The sequence below is a fragment of the Syngnathus typhle genome, linkage group LG1 (assembly GCF_033458585.1).
Source record: "Syngnathus typhle isolate RoL2023-S1 ecotype Sweden linkage group LG1, RoL_Styp_1.0, whole genome shotgun sequence".
NCBI lineage: Eukaryota > Metazoa > Chordata > Actinopteri > Syngnathiformes > Syngnathidae > Syngnathus > Syngnathus typhle.
Genome location: NC_083738.1, coordinates 19,903,177 through 19,920,859, shown reverse-complemented (window position 1 = coordinate 19,920,859; position 17,683 = coordinate 19,903,177). Strand labels below are relative to the sequence as shown.

General features: G+C 43.5%; 1 protein-coding gene across 1 annotated transcript in view; it reads left to right on the top strand.

The window, feature by feature from the left end:
* The window catches only part of LOC133157562 (LIM and calponin homology domains-containing protein 1-like), a 32,693-nt gene that overhangs the window by 12,872 nt on the left and 2,138 nt on the right, over positions 1-17,683 (top strand). Inside the window, exons 4-22 of the mRNA XM_061284198.1 lie at positions 1,760-1,866; positions 3,380-3,410; positions 5,167-5,277; positions 6,050-6,248; positions 8,184-8,448; positions 10,052-10,184; positions 10,282-10,439; positions 10,753-11,224; positions 12,755-12,982; positions 13,179-13,287; positions 13,389-13,453; positions 13,524-13,611; positions 13,691-13,759; positions 13,952-13,980; positions 15,621-15,713; positions 15,832-15,969; positions 16,495-16,586; positions 16,837-16,968; positions 17,392-17,469. Coding sequence (XP_061140182.1) covers positions 1,760-1,866; positions 3,380-3,410; positions 5,167-5,277; positions 6,050-6,248; positions 8,184-8,448; positions 10,052-10,184; positions 10,282-10,439; positions 10,753-11,224; positions 12,755-12,982; positions 13,179-13,287; positions 13,389-13,453; positions 13,524-13,611; positions 13,691-13,759; positions 13,952-13,980; positions 15,621-15,713; positions 15,832-15,969; positions 16,495-16,586; positions 16,837-16,968; positions 17,392-17,469 — 2,597 coding nt within the window. The remainder of the gene's footprint in view (positions 1-1,759; positions 1,867-3,379; positions 3,411-5,166; positions 5,278-6,049; positions 6,249-8,183; positions 8,449-10,051; positions 10,185-10,281; positions 10,440-10,752; positions 11,225-12,754; positions 12,983-13,178; positions 13,288-13,388; positions 13,454-13,523; positions 13,612-13,690; positions 13,760-13,951; positions 13,981-15,620; positions 15,714-15,831; positions 15,970-16,494; positions 16,587-16,836; positions 16,969-17,391; positions 17,470-17,683) is intronic.

The window sequence follows — 17,683 nt, the reverse complement described above, 5'->3', positions numbered from 1 at the left end:
CGCTACCAATAATTATATCACCCTTTAAAATGCATCATAATGCCTAACATCCCTTGGCATGTTTGTTTTTTCCACTGTCCAGGGCTGCAATTAGGGAGGTGAGAAACAAACAAACAAACAAGGTCTGCCGTTATCAGGCCCCGTCATAATAAAACAGAGGCAACTTCCCCCTTTCCTCTTCCTGCTTGGGACTAATGGCAAAACAAGCCTCTGAGGACTTTTTGTAATTAGAGCAGCTACCTCAGCGCCTTGGCAGCTCTGCCGTCGTCCTCAGGTCGCTTGTTGCCCGTTGTTTGTTGGTTTACGGATTATTTGTTTTGGGGGGAAAAATGCTCCACAAGTGCATGAATACAGGGCACGTACTTATGATGGAGAATCTCTGTAACTAACATTAAATCCACTCCAATTTGCCCACAATCATTGACTCACAAGGTGATGTATCACCTAATATTGCACACAATAACTAATTTCATTTTGCACTGCCTTGTGGTATTTTTAGGGCTCAGAGAAGGCGACAACCGCTGCTCCACTGAAAAAACACAACAAATACTAAGTTGATAGAAAAAGCAAAACAAATCCACTTCTGTTGGTCACTCACTGCCTTGTGTTTACAACTCGCACACAGTCCAACTTGTGTCCAAGTCTATTCCTACTGAGCCGGAATGTGTGTGTGTGTGTGACCCCTCACGCTCGGCAATCCTTACTCCAAACACGCTCAGTTGTCGATCGGAGTTTTGCGGTTTCCTGTAGAGCCGCAGCGGCCTGAAAATCTGCAACGGCAGTCGGGAAACAGACAGAGGTGTATCTTTTCAAGTCGGGTGTCTGGAAGGTCACCGTGCTCGGGAAAACTAGCGGGATGGGGTCGGGGAAGGTGGCTCTTGACTGCTGCACCTTGTTTTGTGGCGAGTGTTTCTAATTGAAATCACACCTCCGTGAAATCAGTCGCACATCATTTCACTCATTATATTTTATTATCTATTTGTTCTGGCATCGAAACTACCGTAAAAGTAAGGAGGGAGGTACGTGAGATTGTGTGGATAACCTCTCCACCTGTTTAAGTGTACTTACATTATCAGAAAGCTTCCACGCTCGAATTGACTCCGGACTTCTGAATGTAAGGCCATTGTATTTGCGTTTCGGTCTGGGAGAAATCAGGGTGGAGAGGAAGCGGTAACACCCTGAGATGGAGAGAGAAATGACTTTGCCTGCAGCCCTGCGATTGACAGAAAGTAGGAAAACAAAGAGAGCAAGGGCGTGCGAGAGAGAGAGAGAGAGAACCTGGGAAAAAGGAGGGAGAGCTCGGCTCAGGTTGCGTCCCACACAGATTCTGTCCGAGATTGGCGAAGGTGGAGAGATTTTTCCTTGCATATGTTTCGCATAGTTAGCCTACCTTTCCATGCGTACAGAAAATAGTTTTTGCAAGGGTATTGTATTATTTTAAATAAAAGTTATTTTTGTAAGTCGTCCCTTTGCCATGCTCAACCTTGGACCTTCAAACTGTGAGGCGAACCAGTGCGCCGCCCTGCCGTGCCGAAACGTCACATATCTTTATTGGAAATTAAAATTGATAGGTTTCAGTGACTTATTATGAATGTGGCTTCCCTTTCAATCCCCCGTTCTGCAAGTTGATGCACTGATGCACATGCTTGTGTTGGTGTGCCATCTTTCTTGTCACAATACAGCGCCAAGTGTTTTGGTGAACGACTGAGTTCAAATCAGCACAGTAGCTCTTTCATGAACGTCTACTCTCCACACACAGGACAACTTGAGTGTGTTTCTGCGCGGATGTGAGGAGTTGGGACTGAAGGGAAGCCAACTTTTTGACCCCGGAGACCTTCAGGACACGTCTACACGCCCCGCTGCCAAGTAAGTCCGACACTTTGTGCACCATTTTAATACTTTGAGCAAGAGCAAGCAGTATCTTGAATTGTTTTAGCAGTAGTTTAGTCTGTCGGTCTGTCAGTGATGTGTCCTCCTGGCAATCAGTCAGTTGGCTGCCAACACAAATACATCCGTGCAAGTCAATGCAATGGAATAACAACGACTGCACGCGCTGCTCACTTAGCCGTGCGCGCTATCGCGTTGCCGAGTGACAAAAGCTTGTGTTTGTAGTTGTGAATGTAGTGGTGCGCGCGTGCGTGCGTTGTCATTAAACTTGCCAACAAGGTGTCATTCCGCAAAGATGTCCTAACGCAACAGTGCAACGTTGAGTGCTGCCTGACTTGTTCTGTCAAGACGGGGAATTCTTTTGCTCAACATGTCACTCGTTTTGTTTCCAATCAAGTTGAAGACGCATTGGTAAAGCAAAACGCTTCCGGCGTTGCGCTTTTTATGCACCTGGATATAAGATTACATTTTATCCGTTAGTAGGAATCTATTTGTGGCAGAATCATGTTGCAACTGAGGCTTTAGTCAAGATTATGGAAAAGTGGAAGCAGGACGATGCCCAACATGGTTGCTTCCTTCGAGGGATAAGAATTGATGAATTAAAAAAAAAATTATAATAATAATTGAAATATTATGTTAAGCCATACAATGTATTTCCCTTTTGAGTTCCCTTTTGAATGCCCATGGAAGTAGATTCTGTTTTATCTTTGCTCGTAAGCATTGTCCTGCCTGTTTGATTGTATAAAGGCAAAATAAATAGAATCAGCTGATAAGCGGCGATAAGCTGCAGGGAGTGACGATAATGCTCACTTCTTGTTGACTTGTGCCGGTCTGGCGGTCTCTGTTCACAGCCTCGCCTACGCTTCTTAACTATCCTTACAAAAAAAAAAAAAAAAAACATCCTTGAACCCATCTATTTTTTGAAAAACACGCAGACAGTTCAACAAAACGAAAACAAAGCGCACCGTTCAGGTAATAGATTTTGACTCATATGAGAAGTTTGTATTGTCTCAATGGACAGAACAAACCTAAAAAGAGGACATCACTGCGGGGTTGTTTCCACTGCTTTTGTTGAAGCTGTCATGACAGGAAGGCTTTTCGTTCGCGTGTTTACAGGCCGGGGGAAACAGCTTTTACCGGGAAGACTCAAGGAAACAGAATTTGGGCCACTCTGGCAAAATACATTTTGTGATAGGTGACAGTTTCCTCTTTCTAATTGCCCTCTACACACACACGCACGCACACACACACACACACACACACACACACACACACACGCAGAGTTTTGTTCCAACTAATAGGGTCTGAAAAGTGGAAAGCATGATTGGAAAAAAACATTCCCAATGTTCTAAACATAACGTTAGAGATGACAATATTAGCTGTGCTTACAGTTTCTTTCACAGTGATCGTCGATTCACGCAACTTTTTGGATCTTTTATATTTGATTTGATATGAAGTCACATTCTCACACTTTGTTTGTGATTCTCCACAGGCGGAGCGACTGCGGCCGAAAGATCAAAAATGTAAGTGACTTCATTTGATTTTGAGATGATGAGGATTGATGACCATCATAACAATGCAATTGGAACATCGTCTCCAGGGTTTAACTGTGACGTCTTTGTTATTTTTACGAGAAATGTAAAAAAAAAAAAAAAAAGAAAAACAATTCTGTTAGTAACAGTGAAGTCACGTCACAGAAAAAATAAGTATATATCTGTATGTGTATTTCAGGCTTCAGTTGTGTTCAAAGATTGACTCGTTCAAAGTGTCAAATGTATCATATATTTTCACTTAAGCAGTTATTGTCTTTTACTTTGAATCAGTGTAGTATATTGAAGGCCTTCTAATGGTTAAAGGAAGGTAGACATGCTTTTTGCGGTCCCGCTCCTTTCACTTTTGACAATACAAAGCCGTGTCGCGTTTACCACAGAGCGCCTGCACAAACACGACAAGGCCAAGACATTGTTCCTGCCTTGAAAAGGGAGGCGGGAACCTTGCCGCTGAAACGCGACAAGCTCCTGGACCCTGAATGACTTATTGGCACCCGATTCCGCAATTATTTAGAAGAGAATAGAACACATTGTAAGTAAGACCTAAAACAATGTGAGCAGCTATGTATATCTTTGACAGTGCAAAATGAACCAAGGAAAACAAAAACAAAAAAAACACATGGGCACAATCTTTTCGGTCCACGTCAACAGCACACTTGATAAGAGCTCAGCGTGGCTTTATATTCTTATTTTAGTCACACGCAACAATCGGCACGGGAAACATAAACATGATGTATATGAGTAATACAAAACATCTCTTTATTTGTACAATTGCTTTATTGTTTTTTTATGTACTGATTCACTGCTAGCTAATTTCAAACATCCCTATAACCTACCACGTGAATTTATTTCATAGTATATAAATGCATACCTGGCTTTGAATGTCTTGAGTTCGTTCCTAAATGAGGTGAAAATACATCCCCGTCAGTGAACGAGTTTTTAAAAGGATTTCAAAATGATGACTTTAGAATAGAATATTTGTGAAATTCACTTTGTGGGGAGCAACTAAATACAGACGTCTTACACTCGATTGGCAGTTTTGTCTTTAAGTGCATCTCTGTCGGAAAACATGACTAGGTCGTCACGATGAGCTCATGCTGGAACTTAGCCAGCACCAGCGTGCTTTTTGTGGCTGACAGCAAATATTGCCCGAGAGCACGTTCCTGTCATTTTGACAGGCAGAAACATAAACAAGCAGCTGGACAGCGAGCTCACAATATTGTACTGTTTCCTGGTTTTGGCTCGTCACGGTATTGGTACGTACTACGTGCTGATATGGTCTCCCACACTTGGAGTCTTTGCCGCTTAGCAGTGTGCACTTCCAGAGAAATTCCAAGCTTTTTTTTATCCTTACTACTTGTGTTGGGGCTCTGATGCCTTCCCCAGCAAACAACGGTACAAACCAGGGACGTCAAACTGATTTTTGTTGCAGGCCGCATCGTCGTCATAGTTTTCTTAGGAGGGCCATTATGAACAACACAAATAAATGTATGACCGCCTCATATTATATAATAGACTGCACAACAAATTGGTGAATAACTAGTTTTTAAATCTGAAACAAGAAAAAAAAATGTTTTGAAGATGAATGGTAAAAAAATGCTAGCAATAGCTCTATTTTTTAAAAGTGAAGGCAATTTTCAATTTTAGTACTGACATGAATTTGATTTGTCTTCGCAGGCCACATCTGGCAATACAATAAATTTAACCATGTCCGTTTTGATTGGTGCAGGTTCTAATCACTATCTACTGGCTGGGTCGGGCTGCCAACAGCTGTACCTTCTACAACGGGCCCACGTTGGACCTGAGGGAGTTCGAGGGCCTGCTATCACAGATGCGAAAGGTATTGAATACTCTTGTTTTTAATGGGATTTGCCATTGAAAATGATATGATATTTGTTTGGATTGGACCTCCTTGAAAACCTTGATGGTATCAAGAGTAGCTACTTTTGGGTTTATTTGTATTTGGTGCAGGTTGTTGAATCAGCTTAAACTGCATCGCGTTAGTGGCTAGCTTTTGATTTATGTGAAGTTTTATTCAAGCACCAAATTGCAGTTGCACAATAGAAAGCAAATCGTGGCCCTTTTCTTGATTTTTGTGGGACAGGAAAGGCCTTTCCTCCCCTTCTATCAGCAGCTTGACATTTTTCAAAAAGACAAATGCAGATTTTTAGAACGTGAAGTTAAAGTGAGAATTAGAGCTGGTGTCGAGGTTTGAACGACGACATGGCCGCAGTGGGACGTGTCGAAATAGTCAAAGAAAAAATGCTTGCCCAGGTAACATTTCATTGCATATTTTTAGCAATAGGAAAAGTCCTTGATTAGAGTGTCCAATTGTGAAATTCTTCTTGGTCTGCATTTGTGTTTTCTGTATTCTGGCGGCAACATTGAGACCATTTTGTGTGTATGTTCAAATTTTAGCACTTCATTTTAGAATCTGTATTCAGTTGTACATTGTGCTGTAGGTTCGCTTTGCAACTGTTGAACTCAGTCGCACTGCAACTGTTCACAGAGAGTCAAGATCTTCCCTCATTAACATTTTTGCTCCATGTTTGTTGTTATCTCGCTTGATGTTAGCATTCCCATCCCTAAATCTTGGTCTTGGCACATTTTAGGAGGCGGAGGAGGCAGAGAGCCCCCAACGCAGCATTCGGGACAGCGGCTACATCGATTGCTGGGACTCGGAGCGCAGCGACTCGCTTTCCCCGCCACGACATTGTCGCGAGGACTCCTTCGACAGCCTGGACTCGTTCGGCTCACGCTCGCAACAGACCCCGTCGCCGGATGTCCTGGTGGCCCGCGGCAGCAGCGATGGTATGGAACTCTACAAACCCCAAAGTCTCACAGGCAGCGATTTACGTATCATTTTCATTTGCGCTGAGACTCAACTTGACTTGGTCTTACTGTTCGTGCGACACAACAAAATTTCGACTCCAACAACATGACTTGACATGTTTTGCATTTGAATTTTCATTTTCAAGATACAGTAGTAATACAATGCGGACTTGAATTGTGACTTGCTTCCACTTCTCTATTTATAATAGAGCACCAACTCTGTAGAAAGGTGCTTTCATACAGTACCTCAGGCAGATAAATGAAGGCCCATTGTGCTTTCACAGCTGCGCTGCCGTTGTGAGGCTCGTTGTTCTGCATTGTGTGTTATTGCAGGACAACGCCCAGCTAAATCGAAAAGCCCTTTGAATAATTTCAAAGGGCTTTTTTTTAGAATACCAGCTCATTTCAGATCTTTGTTTCGACTTTAGTCACACAAACCTAAGCTAAAACAGGTCTAATTACGTGCTAGGCAATTTATAGAATTAAAATTAAATTATTAAATTATTAAATTATTAAATTATTAAATTATTAAATTATTAAATTATTAAGTTATTAAGTTATTAAATTATTAAATTATTAAATTATTAAATTATTAAATTATTAAATTATTAAATTATTAAATCACATACAGTATAACAGCCATGAGCAACAAAGCATCTTAAACAGTGCCATGTTAACTTCAATAAAACAACAAGTCAGTTGAAAGAAGTGTTGTTTCACACCCACTCGGAGTTCTTCTCTCGTGCACGCTCTGCCTCCATCAAGCCGCCGACGCATCGCCGGACAACCTGCACGCGCCCACCTACTGTAAATGGAATGCAGCCAACTGGATACCTCTGGAAAATGAATGAGAATCCAGGCTGAATACTCTTAGTGATACAGTGAACGCAGTCATTCCTGGAAGGCTTTGAACCGTGATGATGAACAACAAACCCATTCGTAGCTGGGTAACACAAACATCAACCTGACGATATACAGCATCATGTTTAGTGTACACACATCCGGTCCAGGTTGGGAGGCAAGAGGCAACGTTCCCCTCCCTTGTCCCAACGTTTGCAGCAAAGCTCCTTCACAATTGGCCTCTGTAAAGCAACCTCAGAGGAGCATGGAAAGAAAAGTTGAATTCAAGGAAGACATTCAATCTCCTATGTAGTCATTTGATACTATTTATGAATGAGATGCTTTGTGCTCACAATACTTTCATTTGGAAAGACTAAATCAAGAGATGTGATGTCACTTTGAGAAAATATTGAAAAAAACGCCACGCTTCAGGGTTAACTTTAAGCCTAGTTGTTTGTGTAAGTAATAAGTTTATAAGTAATAAGTCTGGTTCACGCTATGTTTACCTTTTCTTGATACCTGCTGCTTGTGCATATTCAGGCATGCCAGCACACACCACAGGAATGGTAAACACCACATTCTCTGGTCCATGTTTACGCTGAGGATTCTTATGTAACATGGAGGATTTCTTTCTTTTAACACAAGCAGGGAAAGTCCTGCTGCCGATCTAGGTGTCACCTGTCTTATTTACCTTTTCTAAAATGGGATGGAGACGTTGAGCTTGTAATCATACTCTTTGGGCAGGAGATCCACGTGAGAATGTGATTTATCTGATTTATGTGATTCATCTTGTTGGATGAAATGATATCATAGACTTATATTTACATTTGTTGGATTTCAAAGGAATTTGTGACTGTAAATGAGGTCATAGTACTGAGAAGAATAGGTCTGATGTTTTTTAAGAGTTGGATATTGACTTCATGCTATCAAAACTATGTTACCATAGCTTTGTCAATATTGTGAACTGACTTGAAAGAAATGTTTCATCTACTATCAAGGTGTCAACCACTGTACCTAAGTATTGATACTTTATGTCCGATCATTGCTCATGATTGTCTCCCCCCCTTCCCCAAGGCCGGGGCAGTGACTCCGAGTCAGACGGCCCACCGCACCGCAAGACCCCGGACATCCACAAGGACGACATGTTAGCCCGCCGCACCTCGGTGAGCGAGCCGCGCACCGCCATGCCCTTCAACCAGTACCTGCCCAACAAGTGCAACCAGGGCAACTATGTGCCGACGCCGCTGCGCAAGAAGAACAACGGCGGCGACAAGGATGACGGCGAGCGCAAGAGCTGGAGTACGGCCACCTCACCTGTAGGGGGAGAAAGACCTTTGAGGTGAGTGTTTCTTCACAGGCTTCTTTGTGACCGTCCCGGATGATGTCATCGACGGTATTTAGATGAGACGTATCGCTTTGTTTGACCGGCGGCTTGTTGTTGAAATTGCCAGTGGTTCCATGTGCCCCGTTTTTCCCGCCGGCACGGTCTGCAGAACAGATGGTAGGGATTGCCTTTGAAATGAGCTGCTGCTTGCATAAACAGTGTGATGTGTGTATGCAATCATGCGGTTGTATCACATCAAGCAAATACGTGTCATTTTACAAAAGTGTAACGTCAGGAACCTGCTTGGCTTATTTGAAGTCCCAAATTAGGCATCTTTACAAAACATTTTGAAACCATTCCTGGGTGTCTTTGTTGTTGGAATGCTTAAATGAAGCATCAAGAATAACAGTCCAGTTTTACACCACCTGTTTTGAAGCTCCCAAAAGAGTTCCTTTTTTTTTTTTGGTCACACTTTATGCCTCAGCAGAAAATTCAGAGTCTTGCCTGTATACGGGAAAAAAAACAATCCAACGAAAAAAAATGTTTGTTTTTTTTATGGTGAAGGCCCTTTATATTTATTCAAATGTAATCATACAAATCTGTGTGTTGGAATGTTTTGGTAATCACAGCATAACATGCATGGACTACGGTGCACACAGAAATGGGAACACGGGACCCTCCCTCAGGATGTACGGAAATGAGCTCTGCTTCCTTTGCTGACCCTGTTCACACTCCATGCTTGAACCGGACAGCTGCGCACTTTCTCCCAGCCGGCCTTCTGCCTACCTGCAAAGCTCTCTGAAAGTCCAAAATAAGCTTGGGAGGTTGGCCGTAGCCTGACGGGAAACGACAGTGGCCGCATCATGGAGGGAGGCAGGGGGGCTTACATCGTACCACCTCGAACAATCGAGTGCATGTCGCCGCTTATCTGAATCTAACGCCAATAGAGTATACTCATCTGAGCTAGGACTGCAGATTTGCTTCCCTTTTGACTCCGACCTGATCGTCTATTTACTTTCACATTTGATGAGTGGGCGAGCACAGGCACTCAAGACCCAACTATGTGTTTAAATTTCCATGTGCCCTCTTTCAAACATAAGCTGTGACCTTTTTGCCAAGGTTTGTGATGCTTGTCGTTTACAACAGCAGCAGTTGTCTGCACGTGGATAATACTGCCCCCCTGTGAATGTTTGCCGCAACATCATTCAACCCCCTAAATCTCGACACCCAGACCATTTCTTGTCACTGTCTACTCGACAAACATTCAGTAATCCACATTTGTGTTTGTTTGTCTCTCCATGCTGTCATGTGTCCTGCCAGCGTGTCACATGACCCACAGTAAGTCATCGCGTTTCCATGTGGTCAAATCTGCCAGCCTGTTGTTTATTGAAGGAATGCATTCGGTCCCAAAATAGCAGCTGTACCATGATAATGATCAAATAGAAATTATTTGCTCAAGGTTATGTTCATTATTACAATTCAAGACAATATGAGTAATATTAAAACTTGCAAAATGCTAATGAAAAAAAATGCTCTGTTTGGGGAGAAATCTGGAAAGACTATGAAAAAGTGCTATTTTTTGTTTGTTTAAGTGTGTCTCTCTTTTGTTCCTTCGCAGGAGTATGAGTATGATTGACATGCGCGGCGAGGTGAACAACACCACCATCTTGCCGCCGCACAGTCCCGTGCGTCATGAGTTGATGCGCAATCAGTACAACCAAATGAAGGAAGATGATAGTCACTGGCAAGATGTGAGTGAGATATTGGCCATTGCCCTGTCGTGTCAGGACACCTGACCTTCACGCATGGAGCAAAATGAAGTGAACAATAATCATTCGTGTGCGGCAGGATCTGGCCCGGTGGAAAAATCGTCGACGCAGCATTTCTCAGGACTTGATCAAGAAGGAGGAAGAGAGGAAGTTGATGGAGCAGCTGATGATCGGAGGAGAGTGCATCTCGCAGAGGAGGAGGAGCATCAAGACCTACAAGGAGATTGTGGAGGACAAGTAGGTCCAACATAATTAGCAAGCGAAGATCTTGCCGTTCCCTATAAATGTACTTTCGCACCAAATTCCAGCGAGTATGTTCTACTTGCACCATGTAGACGGCACCCCTGTCCAGCGCTCAATTTAAAGGGAGTGAGGGGAGCCACATGGATGGGCAAAGTCCACACCCACAACGGCGCAAACGCATGTTTTCAAATCAGCCAGTCTATGAAAACACCAAACAGACCACACTGTACACTAGTCTCGTGATCAACTTGTGCTCTGCACGACAACGGGGACTTCCAAGCATGCTTCCCTCTATTGGTCTCCACAGGGAGCGTCGTGAGGAGGAGCTGCGGGCAGCTTACCAGAGAGCCAAAACCCCCGAGGAGGCGGCCTACATCCTCCAGCGTTACGCCCAGCGCTTCTCCATCAGCGAGACAGTTATGGAGCGCCTGCAGCTGCCCAAGGTCCTGGACCGCAGCGTCTCGGCAGACCCGTCTTTTTGCGGCTTCCCCATCTCCCTCACACCTTCGCCGACCACCTCTGAACCGTGGGACGCCGACCCAGACGGCCTCCTGAAGTATCTGCGGCAACCGTTTGCGCCAGCCCCCAGGTTCACGTCCACGGTGGAGGCGCAAATCGACGAGTGGCCCAGAGATTCGCCGCGCCAAGGGCCAAAGATCCGCTCACGCTCGTCCGAGCCGCCGTCCAGCCCGCCGCTGTCGCCCAAGCCCCTGCCTTTGCTGACGCCCGAGCCTTACTTTCAGCCCTGGCCTGCTACACCGGAACCCTGTCCCAGTAAGGTTAGTTTTACATGAATAGAGCATTTGATTTGTGAATATAAAGTCTCTTCCATCTAAATCACAGGAATAACCACACAGATTCTGCTTAAAATAATACCACAAAAAGAATATTGCTGCCTTAGGAGGGTGAACCTGTTATTCAAAGTTTCATGTTTCCTTCCTGTACCGTGAATGCTTTAACGTTATAAATTTGTAAATCATTGTGGTATTAGTTGAAGGAGACGCCAAACTACATTTTATGAGGTTGATGCATACATTGAAAGAATTCAAGAGACCCTCCCTCTGTAGCTCACTTAAATGTACACTAACACCCAGACAACACTTTGACTCATCTTTCAGGGCTTTGGTGCTATCATGTGGCATCTTAGAGCATTACAGACATGGGACAAATGTAGAACATGATTTCATTTTCCATCGCTATGATTTGCAAACAATGCTTAGGTGGGTGTTTCGGTGACAAAAATGATGTAAGACATCTTTTTCTAAAATTAGTGTTTTAGGTTGAAAACGTGTTCACACTTGACAAACGTGTGTCTCTAAAATTTTTAAATCCATCCATCGTTTTTCTGAACCGTTTTATCCTCACAAAGGTTGCGGGCCTGCTGAATTTATTACTTTACTCAAAACAGGAAGAAACATTTTCTGGATAAAATGTTAGGCAGCAATGGCCGCTACTGAGCTAAATGAAGCCAAGTGCTCCTCTGGAATTTCTTGTCAAGCGTCCCAGTTCCACTTTGAATGGAGTCTTGTGTTCCCTATTGACCTAAGAAGTTGCCGGCAACGGGCCCTCTCAGTGTGGAGTGGACAAAGACGGCCCACACAAGCGGCTTGAAGACGGATGAGAAGGTGGAGGTAGTATATAGGGGGCGCGGATTGGGAGGTAGTGGGGGCACTCACTGGGAAGTTCACAAGGAGCCTCCTCACACATATATTACTAGCGTCTCTTTGTCTTTGAGGCCCGCTTGTTGCTAAGGTTTGCATGCTTAAGATAATAGTACCGAGCCCAGCACAAATGAAAGCACAAGTGGGGTTTTAGCCACAGATTCATTTCAGTCCTAGTTCTCATTACCTCCTTTCGGAACCACTGTTTAATGCTATTAATGAGATGATGTCTTTTTTTTTTTTTTTTTTTTTTGGAGGGGTGGGGCGCTCAATATGCTCCAAAACCCATGTCCAACTTGAACAGGAAGGTCAGCCATTTTGGTTTGGTGCAGCCATGTCGGATGAATTCAAGAACTTAACAAACTCCTTCGAGGTGATTTGTCAAAGGATCGATCAAATTCAGACTGGCAGCGGTCGATTGTTTTGTGTATGCTGGGTCCGATGTTGTAGTTTCATATTGAGTTCCGTCTAGATCTGACTCAGATTACCTTTGTGACATTGCTGCATTATCCAAAACAACTGATATGTGTCTACCTATTTGTATTTTGTAGGGCTTATTCACATTTCATTTTATATTGTGTTTTATATGCATTGCCAAGTATCGTCTTAGCACAGACGTTTCTCAACATAGCATCCATTTGGTTGTAGGCCGATGGACTCCTGCGGGTCAACGGCAATGAGGATTGTCAAGGATCAGAGTCCTCTCCTGTTTTCCTACCGTACTCTTTGCCCCAAACCACCGCCCACCACCCATGTGCCTCAGCGACAAAAGGAATTCTGGCGTCCACCAACGTAGAGGCAGCTTTAGGTGACATCCAGGACAAAGAAGTCGCTCTGTGTTCAACGCCACCCAGCAGGCCTACTTCGCTACCAGTGGTAAACTTACAAACATTAATTGCCAGCCATTTTAAAATCTATAAATACATTTAATCATACCCATCAAATACTAATATTAAAAAGCTAGGCTGCACATTTAGATTGTTTTGTCAACCTAATAAAATGCCTGCTACAGTAAATTCTCCTTCACTACAATGCTCATTTTAAATGATGCAAAAATATTTCTTTTTTTTAGGAGTTGCAGAAACCAGAGGAGAGCTTTGAGAGAAAGAATGGAAGACAGTCAGCAGTCGCTCTAGCGGAAAAAAAGTCTCAATCAGCATCACACCTCCAAACATCTGCAGGTCTGAGTCACATGCTGTTCTACTGCCCCCATGTGGACACTTGCGTTTCTGTCATATTGCAGACACATCACACTTGCATGATCACTACTGTGTCTTTGCAGAAGCCAAACAAGAGACTATACCGTCGTGTGAGTCAGGGCTTGGCACAAACTCTGTAACCTCAGTGGTAAGCCATTAAAATCCTTCCAAATTCAACACCTCCATCTATCCGATTAATAATCCTGTAAAATCGCTAGACGGGCATAGACAGTCACGTGGGGACAAACCAGAAGAAAGAGGAGGGTCCCAGTTTTGGACATGAACTGCCAACTACAACCACAGAAGGTTACTCGACACACGCACATACATTAAACTATCAGTGCTTTTGTCCATTTTACTTTTATAACCATATATTTCCCCAAAGGTGTTGAAAACAGTACTCGCTCTCCACTGACAAGCAGCAACCCAAATTTACGCTGCGAGTTCTTTGCAGGTAATTGTACTTCTTTTTTTTTTTTTTTTTACTATAGGGGCTGGGACACACAATTGACTATTAAATGCATTATGATATAGATCTATATGATTCTGAGCTATTTTTGTATTCAATTGCAAATGATGCTGTGTTTATATGTATGTAAATTGTGATATGCCACATTGATTGTTGCTGTACATTTACAATCTGCAGATAAGGGAGAGAAGGATCACTACGGCAACGTGAGTACAATCAACTTTGTTGTTCTAACAATTCTATGTCGACATGTCCAGATTCTTATGGTGCTCAGATGCTTTTCAAAATCAAGAGATTTGACTTGAGACTATCTTAACTCGAGATATGACTTGACTCCATTTGATTTTTGCCCCAATAATTTGGGACTGCAATATGAAGGTTCAGCTTACTTCTGACTTGCACATATGTGACTTCCTCCCACCTCTGGTCACCGCTGTCCTTTTCTGTCTTTCTCCTTCAGTAGGAGTGGATTGGATAGCATTGGACTAGTGCTGTTGTGGTAGACCAACTATCTCTCTTCTCCCCTCCATTTTTTTCTCTGTATGTCTGTGTGCGTGATTTCCCGATTGTGTGAGGGTGCTCGACGTGTGCATGACTATTTTGGTGCTTTGGGTTTTGTGGATGCATGTGTTGTCGGTGGTGGGTTGGGGCGGGGGCATCCTGTTAGGTTTCAGTGCCGGTGTCGCCTCAGACCAGGCGGGCCGATCGCTGGTCCTGGGACCCGGCCGAGGAGCGAAAGCGGCAGGAAAGGTGGCAGCAAGAGCAGGCGCGCCTGCTGCAGGTACACGGATAGATAGCGAGGCAACGCATGGCGCATGAGGCTACCCCCAGCTCTGTCAGGATTCATTGCCAGTTTTGGTTTTATTTGCACAAGGGAGTCACACTTTCAAAAACCTGCTACCCTCTCAGGGATGTTTTGTTTTTGCTAGAATTAATGATTATTAATTTATTATTTATATTTGCCCACTGCTGCTTTTAAACCGTGAGACCAGTTTATATCTTAAAGGCGTCATATGTCATAAAGCTGGTTAACCACACTCCATTGCGCCTGTAAAAGCTTGCCGCCATTTTGATGATCAGCACGTTTATTGTACCGTAACATCCGCTCATGTGCCGCTGCCATCAGTTGAGGGCGCCCTTGAGCAGCACAAGGAGCTTTGTCATGGCTTGTGCTTGGGGGCGAGATTCTGTTGGCTAAATGCCCCCCTCCCTCCTCCACAGCTCAGTGAGAAAGGTTTCTGACCTTGGATGATTGGAAGAATGTGTGGTGCATTACTGTGCTGGTTGTGTTATCCCCTGTAATTGTTTTTCTTTCTTTGTGATTCTGTCTTCCAATGCAAGTCTTAATAGAAAAAAATGAGTAAATTCCTAATTTTGATAATAATGCTTTTTTTTCGCTAACAATCAAGTAGTTGAAACCGCTCTCTGCAGTTCAAACTTCAATCAATTCTTGAATAGATTCTTGAAAAGCTGACAGTGTGATTCAAAATGGAGCTTTTTTTCTGGGTCTATAGTGGAGTCTTAAAGTGTCTTAAATGAAATGTTTCAAATTCAAAGTCTTAAAAATCAATGAGATAAAGGTGCCCAGAAATATCTTCACTTTAACTCCTCTAAGCCTCCAGACACCATGTTAACTTTGTAAAAGACGACATTTTCAACAGTGGTACTCTTCTCGGAGGCCTGTTTGCATGTCCACCTCCTGCTTGCTTCTTCACCTCTTTCTTTCTTTACGTTCACTCCTGACAAGCCAAAATTGATTCAATGTTTGCATGCCTCCGACATCAATTACAATGTCTTTTCTTCCTGTATTTGTATATGCTTGCGGTGCGTTACCTCGGTAACACAGGAGAAATACCAGCGAGAGCAGAAGAAGCTCAAGGAGGAGTGGGAGACGGCCCAGAGGGAGGTTGCGCAGGAGGAGAGGCGCTACCATGAGGAGGTGGGTGCACATTTTAGACAATACCAAATGAAAGTTGCCTCCTCAAGCCTTATGTGACGCGTTGTCTGTGGTCATGGGCTTTGATTGTTTAACGGTTCCAACGCTACCCTCACGTCAGGAACGTCTCATCCTGGAAGAGACAGTCACAGGCCTGATTCCGCAATCGTCCGCCACGTCGGTTTCCGAGTGCCAGGACACCATCGTGCGCTCACTTGCTGACTGGGAACGCAAACAGGAGCAACTGGAGAGACATTCGGTGATCAAATCTACATCTTTTTTAGTTTTAAATGTATTATTAGTTTGTTATTATTAAGCATACCTTCTGTATGAAATGCACTATATATAAATACTATGCACTATATACACTATAATGTCTTGCCTTACCAAAAATTAATTTATGATGACATATTTGTTGAAAAATAGAACAATTGTGTTTTTTTAAATCAATCTTTTCAAGAACAATGACGTGATTTGATGGGATGAGGAGTCTCACCCTCTTGTGACAATAAATTTTACAAATAGTCATAATCCTATAATAATGATGATCCTTTTGTTCTAAATACATGTATGCTGCAGATAGCACAATTGACAAAAAACTAACGTAGGCTGGAGTATTTGTCCCATAGGTTAGGTATGGGCTTTTTTAAACAATCCCATCATTTATTGCTATTTGTTTTGCGGGCCTCGAAACTTGCATCTTTGAGCCCCCCTGAACCCAATTTGAAAACCCCTGTGATTGGTCCACCAACTAACGGTCTTTACTTCTGATTGGCTAACACAGCTGGAGAGTGGAGAGGTTGAGTGTGGACCGCGAGAGAACGACAAAACGAGCGACATCAGCACCGCCGACGACAGCGTCAGAACAGCCAAGAGGTTTGTCGACGCATCAAAGCATACATCAAAAAAACATTACTTTTCCTCAGTAAACATGATCTTTACTCACAAGAGACATTGTTAAAGGTATGCATAGCTGATTGTCTACCAAATCATCCAGGGATTTTAAATCTGCGAGTTTACACGTAATATTGATGCAAAGTTTAAGATCCAGCTCATCTGTCAACCTAATGAGTAGAAGGAAACATCCTAAAAATAGAGCCCTAACATGGATGTGGGCCATCTACAGCTCGGTGAGTCAGACTAGCTGCGTGAAAAATGGCCAAAAACTTCACCAAATGGCTGCCAAGACCTCCGCCCCGGTCAAGAAACGGCAAGACGTTGACGCCAGCAAGCCCGTCCGGCCTGCAGGAGAACGCAGGTGTGTGTGTGTGTGCGTGTGTGTTTAAATGGTCTTTAAATGTATTAGCTTCAGTCTTATCATTTAAAGAAGCTTTCTGCCTTCTGTCTGACAAATTGATGAGAGTATAACCATGGCAACAGAAGTGCGCTTTTTCGGCATTCATTGTAACCTGCAGTCTTTCAGTTACTGTGTTTGGCCAGTAGGTGGCACCTCAAGCTTTTATCATTGCAGCATCTCACTCTTAGATTATCGTCATCTCGTGTCCGAGTTCATTTTTCAGCAACCCACTTAACAGCAGGCTCTGGAAACACGAGATAATAATGATTTATGATTTGAATCTCTCAAAATTACAAAGCGATCCAGATGAATGCGGCTCATTTCAAGGCTGTGCAGTCAGCCGCATTGTCAGCTGAATGCCGCAACAGTCTGTCCATTTTCCAGGAATGCACCCGCCACAGTAAATGCTGGGCGCAGCCCACCCAAGCCCCCTCCGCCTTCTGTTGACGCACCACCCAACAGGTATCCATTTTGTGCCTCCCATCAACCCTGTGTTTTGTGCTGTACTTGTGCTTGCTGTCATGAGATCAAATATGAGGTTTGTAGGAGGACAAAAGTATTGGGACACATACATTAATTATTAAATATCGCTGCCCGAGAGGTATGTTCGGTGATTTGGTGTGAGAGAACATGCCCACACACACACATGCCTACAAAACCATCTTGGTGGAAATCC